The sequence below is a fragment of the Odontomachus brunneus genome, unplaced genomic scaffold (assembly GCF_010583005.1).
Source record: "Odontomachus brunneus isolate Ranch 3 - 2012 unplaced genomic scaffold, Obru_v1 Obru_scaffold_019, whole genome shotgun sequence".
NCBI classification, from domain to species: domain Eukaryota; kingdom Metazoa; phylum Arthropoda; class Insecta; order Hymenoptera; family Formicidae; genus Odontomachus; species Odontomachus brunneus.
The window spans coordinates 659533-675413 of record NW_022639469.1 but is presented as its reverse complement, the minus strand read 5'-3'; the positions used below and the strand labels follow the sequence as shown (position 1 = coordinate 675413).

Below are 15881 nucleotides of genomic sequence, written 5' to 3'. Positions count from 1 at the left end.
AGAGAGAGAGAGAGAGAGAGAGAGAGAGAGAGAGAGAGAGAGAGAATGGATAAGCACCATTCGATCCGCGTAAAAGCTTAAACGTTCTGAATTAATCAACAAGCTCCCCGCTTTGTTTTCAGGACTGCTGAAGTGTTACTGCGACATTTGCGCGGACGCCAATTACACGTGCGAGACCGACGGCTATTGTTTCGCCAGCACAAGCTTGGAAAACGACGTCGTCACATATGCACGCAGGTAACGTATCTGCACGTGTGGATTTTCACATTTGACGAGTATACACGCGATTTATACACTCGAGAGCCCCTCTTTAATCCGGGATTCATCTCCCGGTAGTCGACGAATTTGTCGCCAATCGGACCGACACTCGAGATCGGAACTGACGAGCTTCCGGTCAGCCACAAATCGTACCACCCACCCCCGCTCACCGACCCACCTGTCCTGCCCCATTCAGTTTCTTCATTCGATTTGTTGATTTTCAGCACGACGTTGTATCGATCGAGCTGTGCGTGTGCGTGCGCGTGTGTGCGTATGAATGTGTGTCGAATTATCGGACGAAATCATTGATGCCGGCGCGATGCGATTTAGGTGCAAATCGAAAATCGCATTCGTCTCGAGCGACAGTAGGTTGAGCGCGAGCATGTCACATCGACATTTCATAATGAATCGTACTTTCCTGCGGTCTCTCGTAGCGTCTGGCCCGACGGCTTGTTAGCGACCGGTCAATGACATCGGTATTAGCGCGGATTTTCTAAGCTCGCGCTCGCGGCGGAACGAGATCCAGATTCGCGATCGACTTCGCTCGGCGTTATCTGCGCCGGCTTATCGTGCACGTATTGCAGCCGCTGCAGCGCGCTATGTGCAATCAACATTGACACACGACTCGCGCAAAGAGCGAGGTCCGGCAGTTGGAGGTAGGCAGTTGGTCTCACGCAGTCTTCAACATTGCCTTGCATTATTGAGCACAGAGAAAAACGCAAGCGGTAAGACACGAGAGTTAAGAAAATTGACCAATCACAATCGATTTTTCTCCAAGCGTAAGAAGAATCATCGACTGGTGGTTGATCAATTTGCTTACAGCTCCGGTTTTTCTGCGTGCCGTCTGCTCTAGGCGCGCCATGGCGCGCACAAAACATGAGCAGTAAGCAAATTAACCTGCCACAATCGATTGTTCTACACGGAGAAGAGTGGTTGAATTAAAGTGATACAACAACATTATTAAACGCGTTTTGGCTGAAAGAAACAGAATTTTTGGTCCTTACAAGAAAGAGAGAATTCGATGCTTAAAAATCAAGAATTTTTTCTTCGACCGAAAGTCGACGCTTCCAATTGTATCATTGTCGCGTTAATTCAACCGAATATTTTCCTCTGTGAAGAGCAATCGATTGCAGTTGATCGATTCGCTTACTGCTTACGTTTGCGTGTGCGCCATTGACCTTAGCAGAATTCGAATTATCTTCAACCTTCCGTCATATTCCTCGTCGCAACGTGATTCTTGGGATTCGCTTCGCCGGGTCTCGAGCACGAGGTGTTCTCTGTCGTGCGATCGATCGAGATCCACGCACTAATGGGCAGAACACACGTTCGACGTCGGTACCGGATCGTCTGGCAGTTCCGTTAACTCGAAGTTTCCTTTACGTAACGTTTATTCGCACATGCACCTCGTGCTACAGTCCGCTGTGCGGGTCACTATCCCCGCGAGTGACTTCATATCGAACGAGCGGCCTTCAGCGGCGGTTTCGCTTCGACGCCGCGATCGATGCCCTCTTCGTTGTCGTCGTCGTCGTCGTCGTCGTCGTCGTGGTAGTTCCTACGGACGAGCGTTTAGCCGGTTTTCCAGGTCGCGCTCTCGCCCGGGCCATGATTAGCGCCCGTTTCGGCGGAAACGAATTATTGTTGTCGGCCGTGCGTCGCGTTGGTAACACTGCGAACGCGACGCCACGGCGAGAGAGAGATTTCAAGTTCGGCCGCTGGGCCACGGAAATTCCGCTCGCGATCGATCGCGGGGGTGAACTCGGCTGCGGGGGCCAGCGGGGCAGCGAAATTCGAAGGTACCTTCCTCCCTCATCACCCTCCCGCCCACTCTCGCGCGCCCACTTGCCCCCTCGGCCCCGCGGCTATCGATCTCGAAGCGTATCGAGGAAGTTTCTCGCGAGCAAACGAGTGAGTGAACGAACGAACGAACCAACGCGAGCGTGGGGGTAGCCACACATAAGTTTTAATTCGCAAGCCCCGGCTGGATGGTGCAGAGACACACTGAGATGGCCGGAGGCTATCGTTTTTGAGACGTCACTCACGAGACACGTGGACGAGACCACGTCGGGAACGAGTTCACGTGGCCGTACTGGACAAATCGGACTGGAGCGTGCGGGTTTCGTGTCGTCATTCGATGCAATTCAAATCGCGAGTCGAATCACGAACGTTCGTCACTTCTGATCATTGCGTTTGTACTTCTGACGATCTGAGCTCCCAAGCGACATGTTCCTTCCCTCCCAGTCCGGCGCCAGGAAGAGTTCGGTTTAACTTCGTGACACAGCGCACACCTGGTCGCACATCTCTTCGCAAATTTCTGTCGCTTCGTCGTCCAATATCACAGGGAGATTTCGCTGATGTCATCGTTGATTCTGCTGACTGAATGTACAGGCGCGTCTAAATTTGCGGTAACTTCGGAAAAGCTCGGCGCTCGCGCCGTTCGAAAGGTCAAAAGTTGGCCAGATAGCGCAGCACGTGCGTGGCGCACCGCGGACTCGACCCTCGACCCTGGAAAGATCGACTTTTCTTTATCGTAGAAAACGACATGATGTCGCGGTGTGCCGTCGTGCTGAAGGACGAGAGTCTAGCTCGCTGCGTAATCTTAATTAGGACGCGATGCGTAATCTTAATTAGATACTCGTATCTCGCGATTACAGGCTTTTCTTCGCTCTGCGTCTTTAAGGGAATGCCGGAGTCGAGTAAAGTTAAATTTATACGCAGAATTTGCGATCGAAGTGTCGAGCATAACAAGCATCTAGGATATAAAGGACTAAAACGCAGGAAAGAACAAACTGTAAACAGATTCGAGAGATTCTTGTATAAAATAAAATAAATATGATAAATATGATTTTTTTTTATTCATTCACGTCAATGGAAATGTATCAATGATTTATGAAAACGTGTCAGAAAGAATTTTTTCGATCGAATTTCGATCGTACTGATTTTCTGTCGGCGGGAGCATCAATTCGTAGCTGTTATAATTATAACGGTTTTCACGGACTGATCGTTCAATAATCGCCGGTGTAACGCTTTTGAGATTGGCGCACTCTCGAAATCGTAGCAGATCGACCGAGACGCCCGAGCAGCGCGACGATCTGAGGTCGCAGACGTGCGGACGGCCCCTAAATGCTTAATGCGCCAGACGGATAATTCGGATAATTCGGCCGGGGATCGCATTGAAAATAGCGCGACCGAGATTACTTGATCGGAGCGCAGCGTGAAAGCAGCACGGGGCAATTTTATATGCGACTGCATGAATGCAAAATCGGCCGCGTCGCGACGTCGCCCTCGTCGCCGACATGAGCCTGATGCTCGACTCGAACAAGAGGAAATCTCTCGAACATTGCTTATCAGTGCGTCGCTTCCTGCTTTCGAGAAATAAAAAGATGTTAAATTAACTAGTTAATGACCGAATAAAAAAATCGCTCGCACTTCAAGGAGCTCGAAACTGCGGCATTCCCAAAATCCGTCGAAGGGCGACTGTTACTTTCTCTCGAATTTTCCAACTCGTCTTTTCGCTCGACGTTCGCGTAGATTTCTCCGACAAATTTCTCCCGCGGAAAGCGCTTATCGCGAAAGTTTTGGAAATTCTTCGGCTTACGCGATCAGACGATGCTTTCCAAACTAAACATAGGATTGTGGTGTTGTGAAAGGTGCTTCAACCGAAGCAACTGGCTGCCGCCTGAAGCGCCCCGTTTCTGCGACAGCACGCCGGGCATCTATCGCTCGCGGATCTGCTGCGATAAAGACTTCTGCAACCAGAATTTATATCCCGATTTGTTATCTCCCGACTCGTCCAAATTATCGTCAGGTATTCTGCCGAGGGCTCGCGATCGACGAGAGCTCTCCCTGTATTTCTCTCTTTCTCTGTCTGTCGTGTGTAAAACGTAACCATTCCATACATAACACACACCCCGCCGTTATTACACACTAACCACATCGGAGATCGAGTGGACAGCATGGACTTTCGAAATAACAACAACAATAAAGGGCGGAACGCGGAGTAACGTCGGCTACCCCAAGCGGACGCATAGCTGTGCACCCTTCGCGGCGCGCCGTGCAACGCACGGGTCTCTCTCGCAGTCGGGAAACGCAGTCGCTCCGCGCGCGTGAAGCGTAAAATCGCCACATCGTCATACAGGAGAGCCAGACGATGCAACGCTTGACCGGTCTACGCCTGTCAATCACCGGCCAAGAATCTATCATCCGATACTGGATGCCATTATCGGCAGATAATCGAGTGTCTACTCGCGCACCGCGGCTTATAATTTCCAGGAATAATCTCTCACGACGTTTACAATTCATTTTTATGCCGTAACGAACAAGAGGTAGCACTCTTCATGTTTTGACTCGTCTCGTTCTCATCTTCCGATTCGCTCAAAATTCGAGTCATGCGCTTTCAATCTATAATAGCGAAAAATAATAGCGATCATTTATCAACGGGAAAGAGAACTCTTTAGTTGCGTACATGAAGTAAGAGAGAAGGAGATCGAACTCCGTGAAACGAAAGTGTCCTGATTCGTGTCCTTTAATTGAGAGGGAATTCGCTGAAAGGAATAACTTTTTATGGTTGGGCGCCATTTGCAAAACAATAAGTTAGAGCGAGATAAAATATACTTGTCTCACTCTTATTGCACCAGTTCAGTAGTGCAGCTCTTTAGCTGCCACTTTTCCTACTCGCGCCCTATCAAGTTCGATCTTCTTATCTCTTCATGGTTGCGTAACATTTACGCGACTCTCTTCTCTTCAACTCGAAACTGCAAAATTAATTGACAGAGAGAGATGATCGCACCTCAAAAGCGAGACAGTCTCGGCTTTCGAATGCAACTTGCCCCGTGTCGCTACGACATTTCTACGCAAAGTTATTGGCGGGCGGCGAGTCGTTTGAAGTTCGACTACAATGTTACCACCGTTCCTTTATCGCGGACCGCGCCGCCGAGAGGTGTGAAATCCGCGGCTCGAACTCACTACAATGTACTACGCGCGCCGTCGCCGGTGCCGACGGCAAAGAACACCGCGCGTGCCTTTTTTGTTGGAAACACCGAATACTTCGAACGTCCTATCTCAACGAAAAATTGACGTAGGAGCGCCAAACAAAAGCCCTCCTTTTCAGTTTTTCGCGCACTACGCGCTCGTGCTCCTCACGTATCCCTTTTCCTTTTTTTATCAGGACGCGCGTATTATGTGTACGATTACGCACGCGGCATCGAGATATATATTATATATTATTGCGTAAAAACATCGGAACATATTTGGATGTGCAAGCAGGGAGAAGAAGGAAAGTCTCAGTCGCATAAAACACCAAGTTTCGCGTGTATCTCGAGACATTTCGCGCAACTTATTCTTCCCAGCGTGCTGCGCGAGTTTCAATTGAGGATATCGTATTTATCAATATCGAACAGAAATTCTTCCTTGGCTGATGTATAATGTTATTGCCAATATCCGATGAAAAATTGGCTGCCTGCGACTGGCCCGATTTACAATCCGAAGCCGGGCCAAGTCGGCTGCAAGAATCTGAAATAGTACTAAATACGTACGGTCTAGCAGCAATTGATTGCTTTATGATCGGCAAGGTCAGTCATAAAATCCAATATGGGTTCGCGCGTTTCACATAAATATCTCACTAACAAGCGACACTCCGTACTTTCCGCGTTTCCCGAGTCTCTTGATCCACACGACGCGACCAGCCCGACGGAAAGTTTAATAAAATTTTTCTCATCAGCAAGAAGCAGCACCGGACAAACATTTTAATCGTCCGTTGCCCCTGCATCTACATACACGCCCACACGCCCGTCGCGCGCGTTACGTGTACGCGCGTTTGCGCGTAGATAATAAGCGCGAACGTGCGCGCGGGTATTTAATGCTTACGGCTGTCTGCATCGATCAGCCGAACAACACATGTACTAGCCGTACAAACAGACTTAATAACGAACTTCCTAACGAGACCATTAACTGCAATCCCCGTGATGATCGAGTGTCGTGTTTGGATTCTCCCTGCGTTTGCCACTTCCAATCCGCGCCGAGTCCGCGCTGCTCGACACGCCGGCCGAGCGAGGATCGTCGCGTCGCGATTTGCGGTTTCGCGTGCCGTTTCGCGTTTCCGGTGGATGCGGAATCGATCGTCCACCTCATGCAGTCGCTCACGTGAATCAGCGTGGCGTTGGCTTTAGACGGAGGACGCACAGGAGCGATTTCGTGCGTCCGAGATTTCGCGGTGAGCCGCGCGGCGGATTCGTACGCGGCGGATTTGCGACGATCGAGTCGGAGCGCTTTGTGGCTCACCTTGACGCGCGTGTCGCGACGAGCCGCGATTTGCATATGTTGCGAATGAAAGACTCCGCGCGACCGACCACGGCCACGGTACACATTTATATCCGGCAAACTCGGGAATCTATTCCGAGCTCGGAGACCGGTATTTTGCCTCGACATTTTTCTAGCGATAGAACAGGCGGTCATGTGGAAAGAGGAAAACACAGCGAACGACTCGTCGCGCGAACAACACTTGCGTTACTTTGCAGCGTGTTACTTGACTCTGTCGTCATCCGCAATTTTAATATTAATCAGTCATTCGATCACTGCGTCAGTTTCGCGCCGAAGCGACGCAAAACACCTCAGGGAATCGCATCCTTCATGAATACACGCGGAGTAGTCGCGCTTTACTGCTGAGCACAGCCGAGTTTTTGACCCCGACTACTAACAAACATACAACTGCATCCTGATGTCCATCGTTTGCCCCTAACCCACATTTTCTTTGCTGTGCCGAGTTTCGGTTTGCCAGAATGTGCGAGGTGTGCCTGCTTGGATGAAACGATGGATCGTTTCCGGGCGATCCGGCGCGTCTCTCCCCCGACGTCGGGCTCGAGATCGTGCCTCTTCTCGGGTTCGCCGGGGGTTTATACCGTGGAGAACAAGTCCGATCGATAGACGGACTCGCGTCGCGAGTCCGACGCGGGGCCGTATCGCGTTCATACCATGTTGTACCGTTGTACGCTGCCAATGCGCCATCCCGACAGGAGTCGGCAGAATTTCAGGAATCACGAAGGTATACGAAGGCTATACTCTACTCTGCGCTGGCTACCCCCACACACATGTCAGGTATATCACGAGAGTGTGTTGAGTTGCACGGTATTGCGGATTTCTCTTGCTCCTCCACCCGACTACCACCAGCCGCCCCGCACTCGCATCCTCTCCCGGTTTTTTACGTTTTCTCGTTTCTTTCTTTCTCTCTCTCTCTTTTTTTTTTGAGTATTTCTCTTACGGTTTTGCTGGAGTTTGCTCACAATGACCCTGTTGTTCTCCCTCGAACAGCATCCGCATCCGTGTGAGTTGTGGTGCAAGAAAGTAACTCAGCCGCGCATTCCCGAAACGTCGCGGCTAATTCATCATCGGCGGACGCATAGTTGTGCAATTCGATTTGTTTGGCGAGACCTCACCGCCCTCGCCTCGTTCGATTGAAGCGATCGGACGTCGCGTGTGTAGTGAGACTCGGGCAAAGTTGATTACCTTGAAGCGCGATTTAAAAAAAGAAGAGAATACCAAAAGACTGAATCACTGTCGCGCTTAGAAATATAATCAATGAATACCCTCATATTATCATCAGGTGCAGCAACAAAAATCGAGCGACACTGTCAGGCGAATTAAGGAACAATTTGATAAAACGCCGGGAAATTCTCGATACTTTCGGTAGCACGACGAAATAACCAATTGGCCGAAGCTCGAGATACTCGATGCGAATTGAATAAGAATTCAAGACTTGAGAGCGTAAAAGTCTTCAAAAGGTCATATAAAACTGAGGAAAAATATAAGGAACCACAATATTCATTCAAGAGTGCCAGGGTCGGTCGACCAGCGCCGCTGAGAGAACGCTCAGTCCGTTAACAGTGCCGTTTAACGCGCCTCTAATCATATCAAATGGCGCAGAAGATAATCGCGATATCGGCGAGCGGAGGCGGGCTCGGGGAACGCAGCCTTACAAACGCGCTAATCCCTTTTTGTCGTGCTACCGTAGGATCGGATTCCCGTTCGGTTTTTGCCTCGGAACCGCACGAAACGTTCCCCCCTCGTCCCCTTCGCCCCCTTTCGATGTCTCGCAATCTATCGTGCGCGACGCGACGCGACGCGCGTCGTGTCGAGTCGAACCTGAGCTCCACGTTCGCGATCTCGTTTTCTGAAACTGGTGCAAAATCGGCTTGAAGGTGCGTGCATAAACAGCTGTCGTCGTCGCAGCCCGAGCCGTTCATCCTCTGCATGACGAGCGACTCGCGAAACATGACCTTCGTCATCGAGTGCTGCAATCAGGATTATTGCAATCGGTATCTGAAACCCCAGCTGCATCCTCGCAACAAAGAAGGTACAATCCACAATTGACCTGGAAGTTACGAAAACTCTGCAGGTGGCACGGGCTTTTGCTGCTACTCTCCTTTTCTCATTTTCTTTTTCTGTACATATATATATCTTTGTTTCTTTATCTGTCTTTTTTTCTTTTTTCTCACTACGCCTGTCTGTTTCTCGCGCGACACAATCTGTACATACACTCATCCTGTCTTTTTATTTCGGAATGATTATAACTGTCTCACGTTACCGTTCTATGTGTCGATCTGTACGATGTAAATTGAAAACAATACATTGCCGGACGATGCGACTTGTCCTTTTACTTTGATCTTGGAAGATGCTTGGTCGCGCGCGAGCTCCCGCGCGAACTTAACATTCGCGTTACATCCCGCAAAGGTTCTCGGAAGTGAATTAAGATTAACGAAAGAACAAGGCCGACGAAATAGGTGACTTTGTGTGTGCTATAAAGGAACTATTTCCAAGTTTGAGATCAGTTTGACCTGACCCGCGCGACTACTTAAGTGTTAAAGGGGCAGCTTCAGGCGAGTCTGGTCTCGCTTGATCTTAATAAATCGATTCCATTTGCACGTATATGAATAAACCGGTCTGATACTTCTCAACTGATGTATAACTCTGTAAAAGAGAGTAGTAACTATATCTCGCGCGACGTTAAAAATTAGATTCGTCTCTTGAAAGAATCGATCGTCTGGAAGGGTCTCGCGTAGACGTGGGCACGTCATGAACCATCGTGAGCAACGTAGAGGAATACGCACGCGACTCACAGCAGTTTCCAGCGCGCATCTGTTACAGGATGGAAACGGTTCAAGCACCGGTTAGAGGGTTTTCATGTAGTCAAGGAATTAGCCAAGTCGCGGGCCATTTTTTATGGTCAGAATAATGCGTTACGTCATGGTCTCCGGCAATGTACATTCCTTTGTCTCGCTCGCGCTACGTCGTCTCGTACTTGCTCTGACACGCTCTCTGTTGCGCTCTCGCCCCCGTTATCTGTGCGTACAGGATGTTCCAAAATCATTCCGACGATACTTCAGGAGCGGATGTTTTCTCAAGCAACGGAAACAATAATCATTCAATTTCTGATATTCTAACAATCAAGACAGTTCCATATTTATATCATATTGTAAAACTCAATCACAATAATACATATTGTAAAACAAAATAATACATATTGTAAAACTCAATCATAATAAATTTCGTTATTTTATTTACACTTTCTAATAATTGTCTGAGACTTGTTGCATTTGCAATCTCTTTAAAATATCGAAACATACTTGTGCATTGACATTTATATTCTTTTATTTTTTTCTTAAAGATTAAGATCCCTCTAGATTGGAAAGAGAGTTTCTCCTAAGTTATCGCCTGGCTTTGGTACACCGTGTACATTTCTATATCCGTATATAATGCCATGTGCACTACATATATGTATATTGTGTGCGGAGTAGAAAGCTTCCGCGGCGCTGCACCACGCTACACGCAGACTTGCACACGCGATGTGCTCCTCGCGCATTCGCGGATGCACGTTGCACTCTCTCGTTCGCCGTTCATTGCGTCCAATAAAGCGCAACGTGTCGGGTTATTTTATACCGCGGTTTCTTGAACCGCGATGGAGTATTTTAGAGTCCCGCCGCCGCCGGAGGCGGCGCACACACACACACACAGTGAGACGCGAAATTAAAGGACTATATAAAGCGTGTACGGCGCGCTAATCGATATCGGTGGCATCGTTTCGCCTGAACATCTTGATTCGCCGTACCGATACACTGTGTATTGTGCTCGATTTTATCTCTGTCGTGGAACGCGTCCACCGTCACGTCGCGAAAGTTGATCGAATTATCATCGATTCCGTACAGAGAGAGACAGACGCCGCAATATTTCGTCCGGCACGCGCGCAACAAGGAGCGGTACAGACAAGCGTGATCAATAATCGTTCAACATTTCCATTACCTTCCGTCACTTCTCCATTTTCTTCCGCTCTTCCCGAGCAGCATACGCCCACGATATTTACAGGCGCGGCGCGATGTTATTACGGGTCGCTCATTTATAGCCAGATAATGAGATCAGATCGAAATCGACGTGAAATAGATAAAAGCACAATAGGAAAACACGACGCGAGATAAAAAGAATTCGGATAAGATAATTCGAGTACGCGGCGTACTTTCGAGTAATATTGAATAAATAGATAGGGAAAAAATGAAGAACGATCGAGATCATTTTTGCCACCTACGGAGATATCGTACACGCTTCGAGGCAATCTCCTTCTGTATTTTCTTACCTACGAGCGCGCATCCCAACACCGGAAGTCCTCCCGAGTGAACTCGGAAAGCACCGGTAGCATGTTGTCACAGCTCTCTTCTCTGCATTCCTCTCTCTCTCTCTCTCTCTCTCTCTCTCTCTCTCTCTCTCTCTCTCTCTCTCTCTCTGTAACGATAGTACTCCGCTAGTAATATCCCGATAGCGCGCGGCCCTCGAGAAACAGTGTGGCTTTTGTAAATATTCTTTCGTATCTATTTTTCTACCTTAGCTCTTCGTAGGAAGGAAATAGCAACTCACCCGGACTATTTCCCTGTAGAACTCACGGTACTTCTCTGTCTCTTTATTAGCTTCTGCAGTAATATTAAACACGCCCGATTGTCCGGTTCATCATTACGTCGGAGAACGAGCCGATGTGAGATTGACGTGAGATCTCAAGCGAAAGAAAGAAAGAAAAAAAAAAATAGAAAGAAAAAGAAACCTCGTAATCGCGACAGAAGAAGAGAATCGTTGAGAGTCGATTATTTGTGCATTGGAATCGCATCGCTATTAATCCACCTTTCGCAAGTACATCTAATGCCAAGTTTGTCGTTATTAACCCTCGCAAGGCAAAAAGTAGATTTCAGCGGGAATTCTTCTTGAGAGATTGCGAGGGTTAAAGAGGATCGGGGAGACCCACGAAGCAATATCTTCACCTCCGCATGCCTTCTGACTTTATGTAGCTGTTTATCGTTTTATGCTGTCGAGCATCTCTATGGAACTTGAAGCGCATCGAGACAATGTACCTCTCCTCCTTTTTACGAGTAGTAAGACGAAATACTTCTTTTTCTCTCTATTGATGTTCGTATGAATTGCGACTGTTGCAGCAGAGGGTGTATTGTGAAATTCGCATCGAAAGACTTCAAAGTATTCAGGATTCTAATATAGTATCAATATATCTCTCTCTCGCGTTAAATTGACGTTCAATCTTTAGAAATGACTTCACCTGGGATCAGTCGCCAGAGAGTAAAAGAACGTCAAGACTCTCGAGACTCATTCATTTAAATTGCACGTATATACGTCCTGAAACTTTGATGCGAACTTTACGAAACACTGCATATACGTGTACTCATATCAGTCGGCGTGTCATTAAGGAAAATGTGTAATATGTTCTCAAGAGCTCATATAAAAATTCCTCCAGTGTCTCAAACATTTACATTTACCGTGCGCAAAGACTGAAGAAGAAGAAGAAGAACGGGACGTCCTGTCGTTACACCTTTCAGAAATGCGGCGACGTGTCATCGGTCCACAAGCTGCCCACACAGATTTTCCTTGGACACGTGCGGACTCACCTGTGAAGACTCAGTTGCACCGGCAGTGTCGATTAGTCTCGCTCTGTGATTAGCGATTACCTGCCTCTTTGCAAATTACCGCTTCAAAGCTCCCGATTATGACTCCAAATTGCAGCGTCAGCTATAACACAAATAGAGAAGCAAATCGAGTTAATCGGAAGGGGAGGAGGCTGACCAATGCCGGTGCAATCGGATCTAGTTGTACGCTCTAATCATTTCTTCTTCTCTACAGCTTATTAGAACCCGTGTGTATATTTACCCGGTTTAAAAAGTTGCCATTAGCGTTCCCGCCGCTGTCAATCTCTCAGACATCGCTCCACTAAAATCTCGCCTTCGGTGACTCGCTAATTATGCATCCCCGTCGTTCGCGATGTCTGTACGAGCGCGTTGCACGAGACCTTAACGTTTTGCGGCAACCACGAAAGTGGGGAGAACGTCTCCGCTCTTTTTTCTCTTCCTGATGTTCTCTTTTTGTTCTCTTTTTGTTCTTTTTTTTTTCTTTTCATTTCCTTTCCGTTTACTTACTTTTCTTTTCCCGACGAACGCGAACCGCGGCAGTCCGCGGCAGTACTCGTCATGTAAATTGTTTTCTCAGGTGTTACAATAAGACGAACTTCTTCCCGGACATCGACTTCTCCATTTGGTGCACCACGAACAGTTTGCTACGCGATCAAGATGGCATCCAATTCATGGTCGCCTGTTGCGATCATTCCGACTACTGCAATCGCGATCTAAGGCCCTTCTTTCCTCCTCACGAGTCCAGAGGTCGGCCGTACTCTCGCTTCGCGAACCTCGAACGAGGTACAATAAATCGCAGCTAAAGGGGCTGCCGCGGGATTCCTCGCCGCCAAGGTCGCTTCTACTCCCGCGAAGTTCGTTTTCCCGTCGAACGAGATTCCCGCGAGAGTAAATCGGGAAGGATTCAATGGCGGGATCCGTACTAAACGGAGCATTTTCTAAACGCGACATCGAGGCGAACTTCGGAGAGAATAAATTTTGCGGAGGAGAATCACGCGAGGCAGATTTTCCTTTCGATCGTTGAAATTTATGACGTGTTTTTACGTGCGCACAAAATTGTTGTTATCGCGGAGCTATTAGCGACGGAACACCTCGCCTCCGTTGTATAATAACATTTGTAAATACAAGTGATTTCCATCGGCTCTCTCGGATTCACAATGGAATTTTCACGTCGAGAAATTCGCGTCATGAATTCGATTGCAACGGAAAATTTCTCATTAGTTTCTACCTCTCCTCGCTTCGATCGTCAAAATCCGTCCGAATAAAAATCTGTCGAACAATTCGGTTCGCTCATTTCGCAACGCGAGTAATACTCATCGTCGCGGAACGATACGCGGCACATTTTCCGCTTTGTTCGTCCCGAATAGATCAGCCGTCCGTGATACGATAGCTTTCGCCTCTGTAACCGCTGACTTGTAACGGCACGATTTACGTGGGATAACTAACGGCAGCTGTAATCGCCTGTAATTCCGCGCGATAGTTCGGCAGGATTGAATAAATAATTCGCCGGACCGGGCGATTTTCCTCGTTGGGCAGCGATAACGGGACGCGACACGCGGCTTTGATAGTCGCCATTCGTTATGAATTGACGGACGTTACTTTTTACATCGAATCGTCGGACAACCGCACGACCGATAGACTGTCTGATAGCTCTCGAACGTTAAATTGTCTATTTCTTTGTCTCACGATGATTTGGTAAGTTTCGCGTCGAGCGCGCCGTTACGTCACAATTACTTACGTAAGCACTTGCACACATTTGAAAACGGATTCTCGATTCATAGCACGCCGAACAACAACGAGGAAAACGCATCGCCGAATTTCTCGGAAGAGCCGAGGTCGGAGCGCAAATTCAAATGAGCCATTGAATCCTGACGAGCGACGCGATTCGCGAAATCTTTTCGATTGCATTTCGATGGTGCTCGAGATCAATGACGGATTCCTAGGCGTTCGGACGAGACCTGCGACGAGCCTATTGTTCCCAGTTCCGCGTGTGCTTCTCATTCTCGGTATACAATATGTTTGCATCTCCATAATTATACCTTGAGATCATCAGCCTCGTCTTACGCTACCGTCTCGATTTGTGTTCTTTCCCCGTTGGCATTTCCGTTCTTTCCCTTTCGTGTGGAAACGCGCGTTCCTTTCGGCCCTCGTCACCACGAACGCGAGTCCGTCAGTACTCGAATCGCGACGCTTTCAGCTTCTCGTTTTGCGGGTCGCGAATCCGCGGGAAAAGGGACTTTTTCCGACGGCGACCTTGGCGTGGCGCGCGCGACAGTGATGAGAAAAGCGGGGTATCGATTATCGATTTTCTACGCTTTTGTGAATTGTCTAGGCGCGCACTTTTCACACCTCTCTCTCTCTCTCTTTCTCTCTCTCTCTCTCTCTCTCTCTCTCTCTCTCTCTTTCTCTCCACCTCTGTGTGTTCGCCCGCGTTTCACGTTCTCGTGCCATTTATCTTGCTTGCGCCGAGCTGACAAGACAAGGAACGGACAGAATAGCTGCCACCGACCGACGCTTCTCTTTATCGCGATCGCGTTTATCGTGTTTTTCCGCTGTCGGGCAATTTTTTGCCGGATAGAATTCGACACTTGGTCGCCGCCGCGCAGTTAGTACGGCGTTACTGTTTTTCGTTGCATAATGCAAAATGACGCTCCGCGTGTAAAGTGATGCTCTACATTGGACGCGAGGTATCACGCACTCGTCGCATTTAACACGCTTAACATTTCGGCATTACATGGAACGTCTGTCTGTCGACTTGAAATTGGACTCGATTCAACGAGTCGATTTAAAATTATCAATTAGGACGTTGTGCTACTTACCCAGATTTGTGAAACTTCAGACTCACGCGCAAAAACTTTCTATTCCTTTTTTAAACTGAATGTAACGAAATTAAATTACTGTGTTCAACAATATTGCTTCCTTTGTTTTCATTTACGTGAAATGGATACAGTCCAAATTTTATTACACGACAAATTGATAAGAGCTGCGCCCGGCCTAATGGCTTTCAAGCGCGTGATGTGTCACCGATATATCGCGCTCTCTCATACATTACACACATCTTCAGGACGTACAACCAGAGGAGGGACACGGCAGATAACGTACTTTGTGTGCGTTACGTGCAGATAAGATAATACCGCTCGTACACCGGCGGATTTTGCAACGCCGAGAGAAGATCTGATAAAAAAGCCGAGGGCATTCCACGCGGGCGGTGTAATCGCTCGGCGTGTAACTGAATATGTTAATCCTAGAGCACACATTCATTCCTGCGTCGTATTATGACCGCGCGTTTGCAATCTCTCCCGCGTACTGTACGCTCTTTCACATTTCAAATTAGCTTTCTTGCGAAATTGTACACAATCTTCTTATTGGAAAAAACACCGAGATTCGCGCACAAACCGCGTGGGAGTGACGAGTACCGGTGTGCTCTGGCGTTAAACGAGATTGTACCGAGTAAAGGACAGGAAACGGAAAAGGGAGAGAGCGCGATGAAACGATCAACAACGAGACAGACTCGTATGACCCATGCTTTCATTTATCTATCGCGATTCTGCTCATCTGTTTATACGATATCTAGGCACGATTCGAGCTATCAGTTCTCTACGATGTGAGCGTAGAACAGTTACGGAGGGAGCGTGACACGTCGATATCCGCACACAGGAGGGGGGGGGGGGGGGGGAGATT

At 48.3% G+C, this 15881-nt stretch overlaps 1 protein-coding gene across 7 annotated transcripts in view; it reads left to right on the top strand.

Moving 5' to 3' along the window:
* The window catches only part of LOC116841913 (TGF-beta receptor type-1), a 36101-nt gene that overhangs the window by 7726 nt on the left and 12494 nt on the right, over positions 1-15881 (top strand). For 2 of the 7 annotated variants that reach the window (XM_032810398.1, XM_032810397.1), the window contains exons 2-3: positions 123-237; positions 12778-12983. In XM_032810398.1, coding sequence (XP_032666289.1) covers positions 123-237; positions 12778-12983 — 321 coding nt within the window. The other 5 variants (XM_032810400.1, XM_032810399.1, XM_032810402.1 and 2 more) reach the window with 5 other exon arrangements.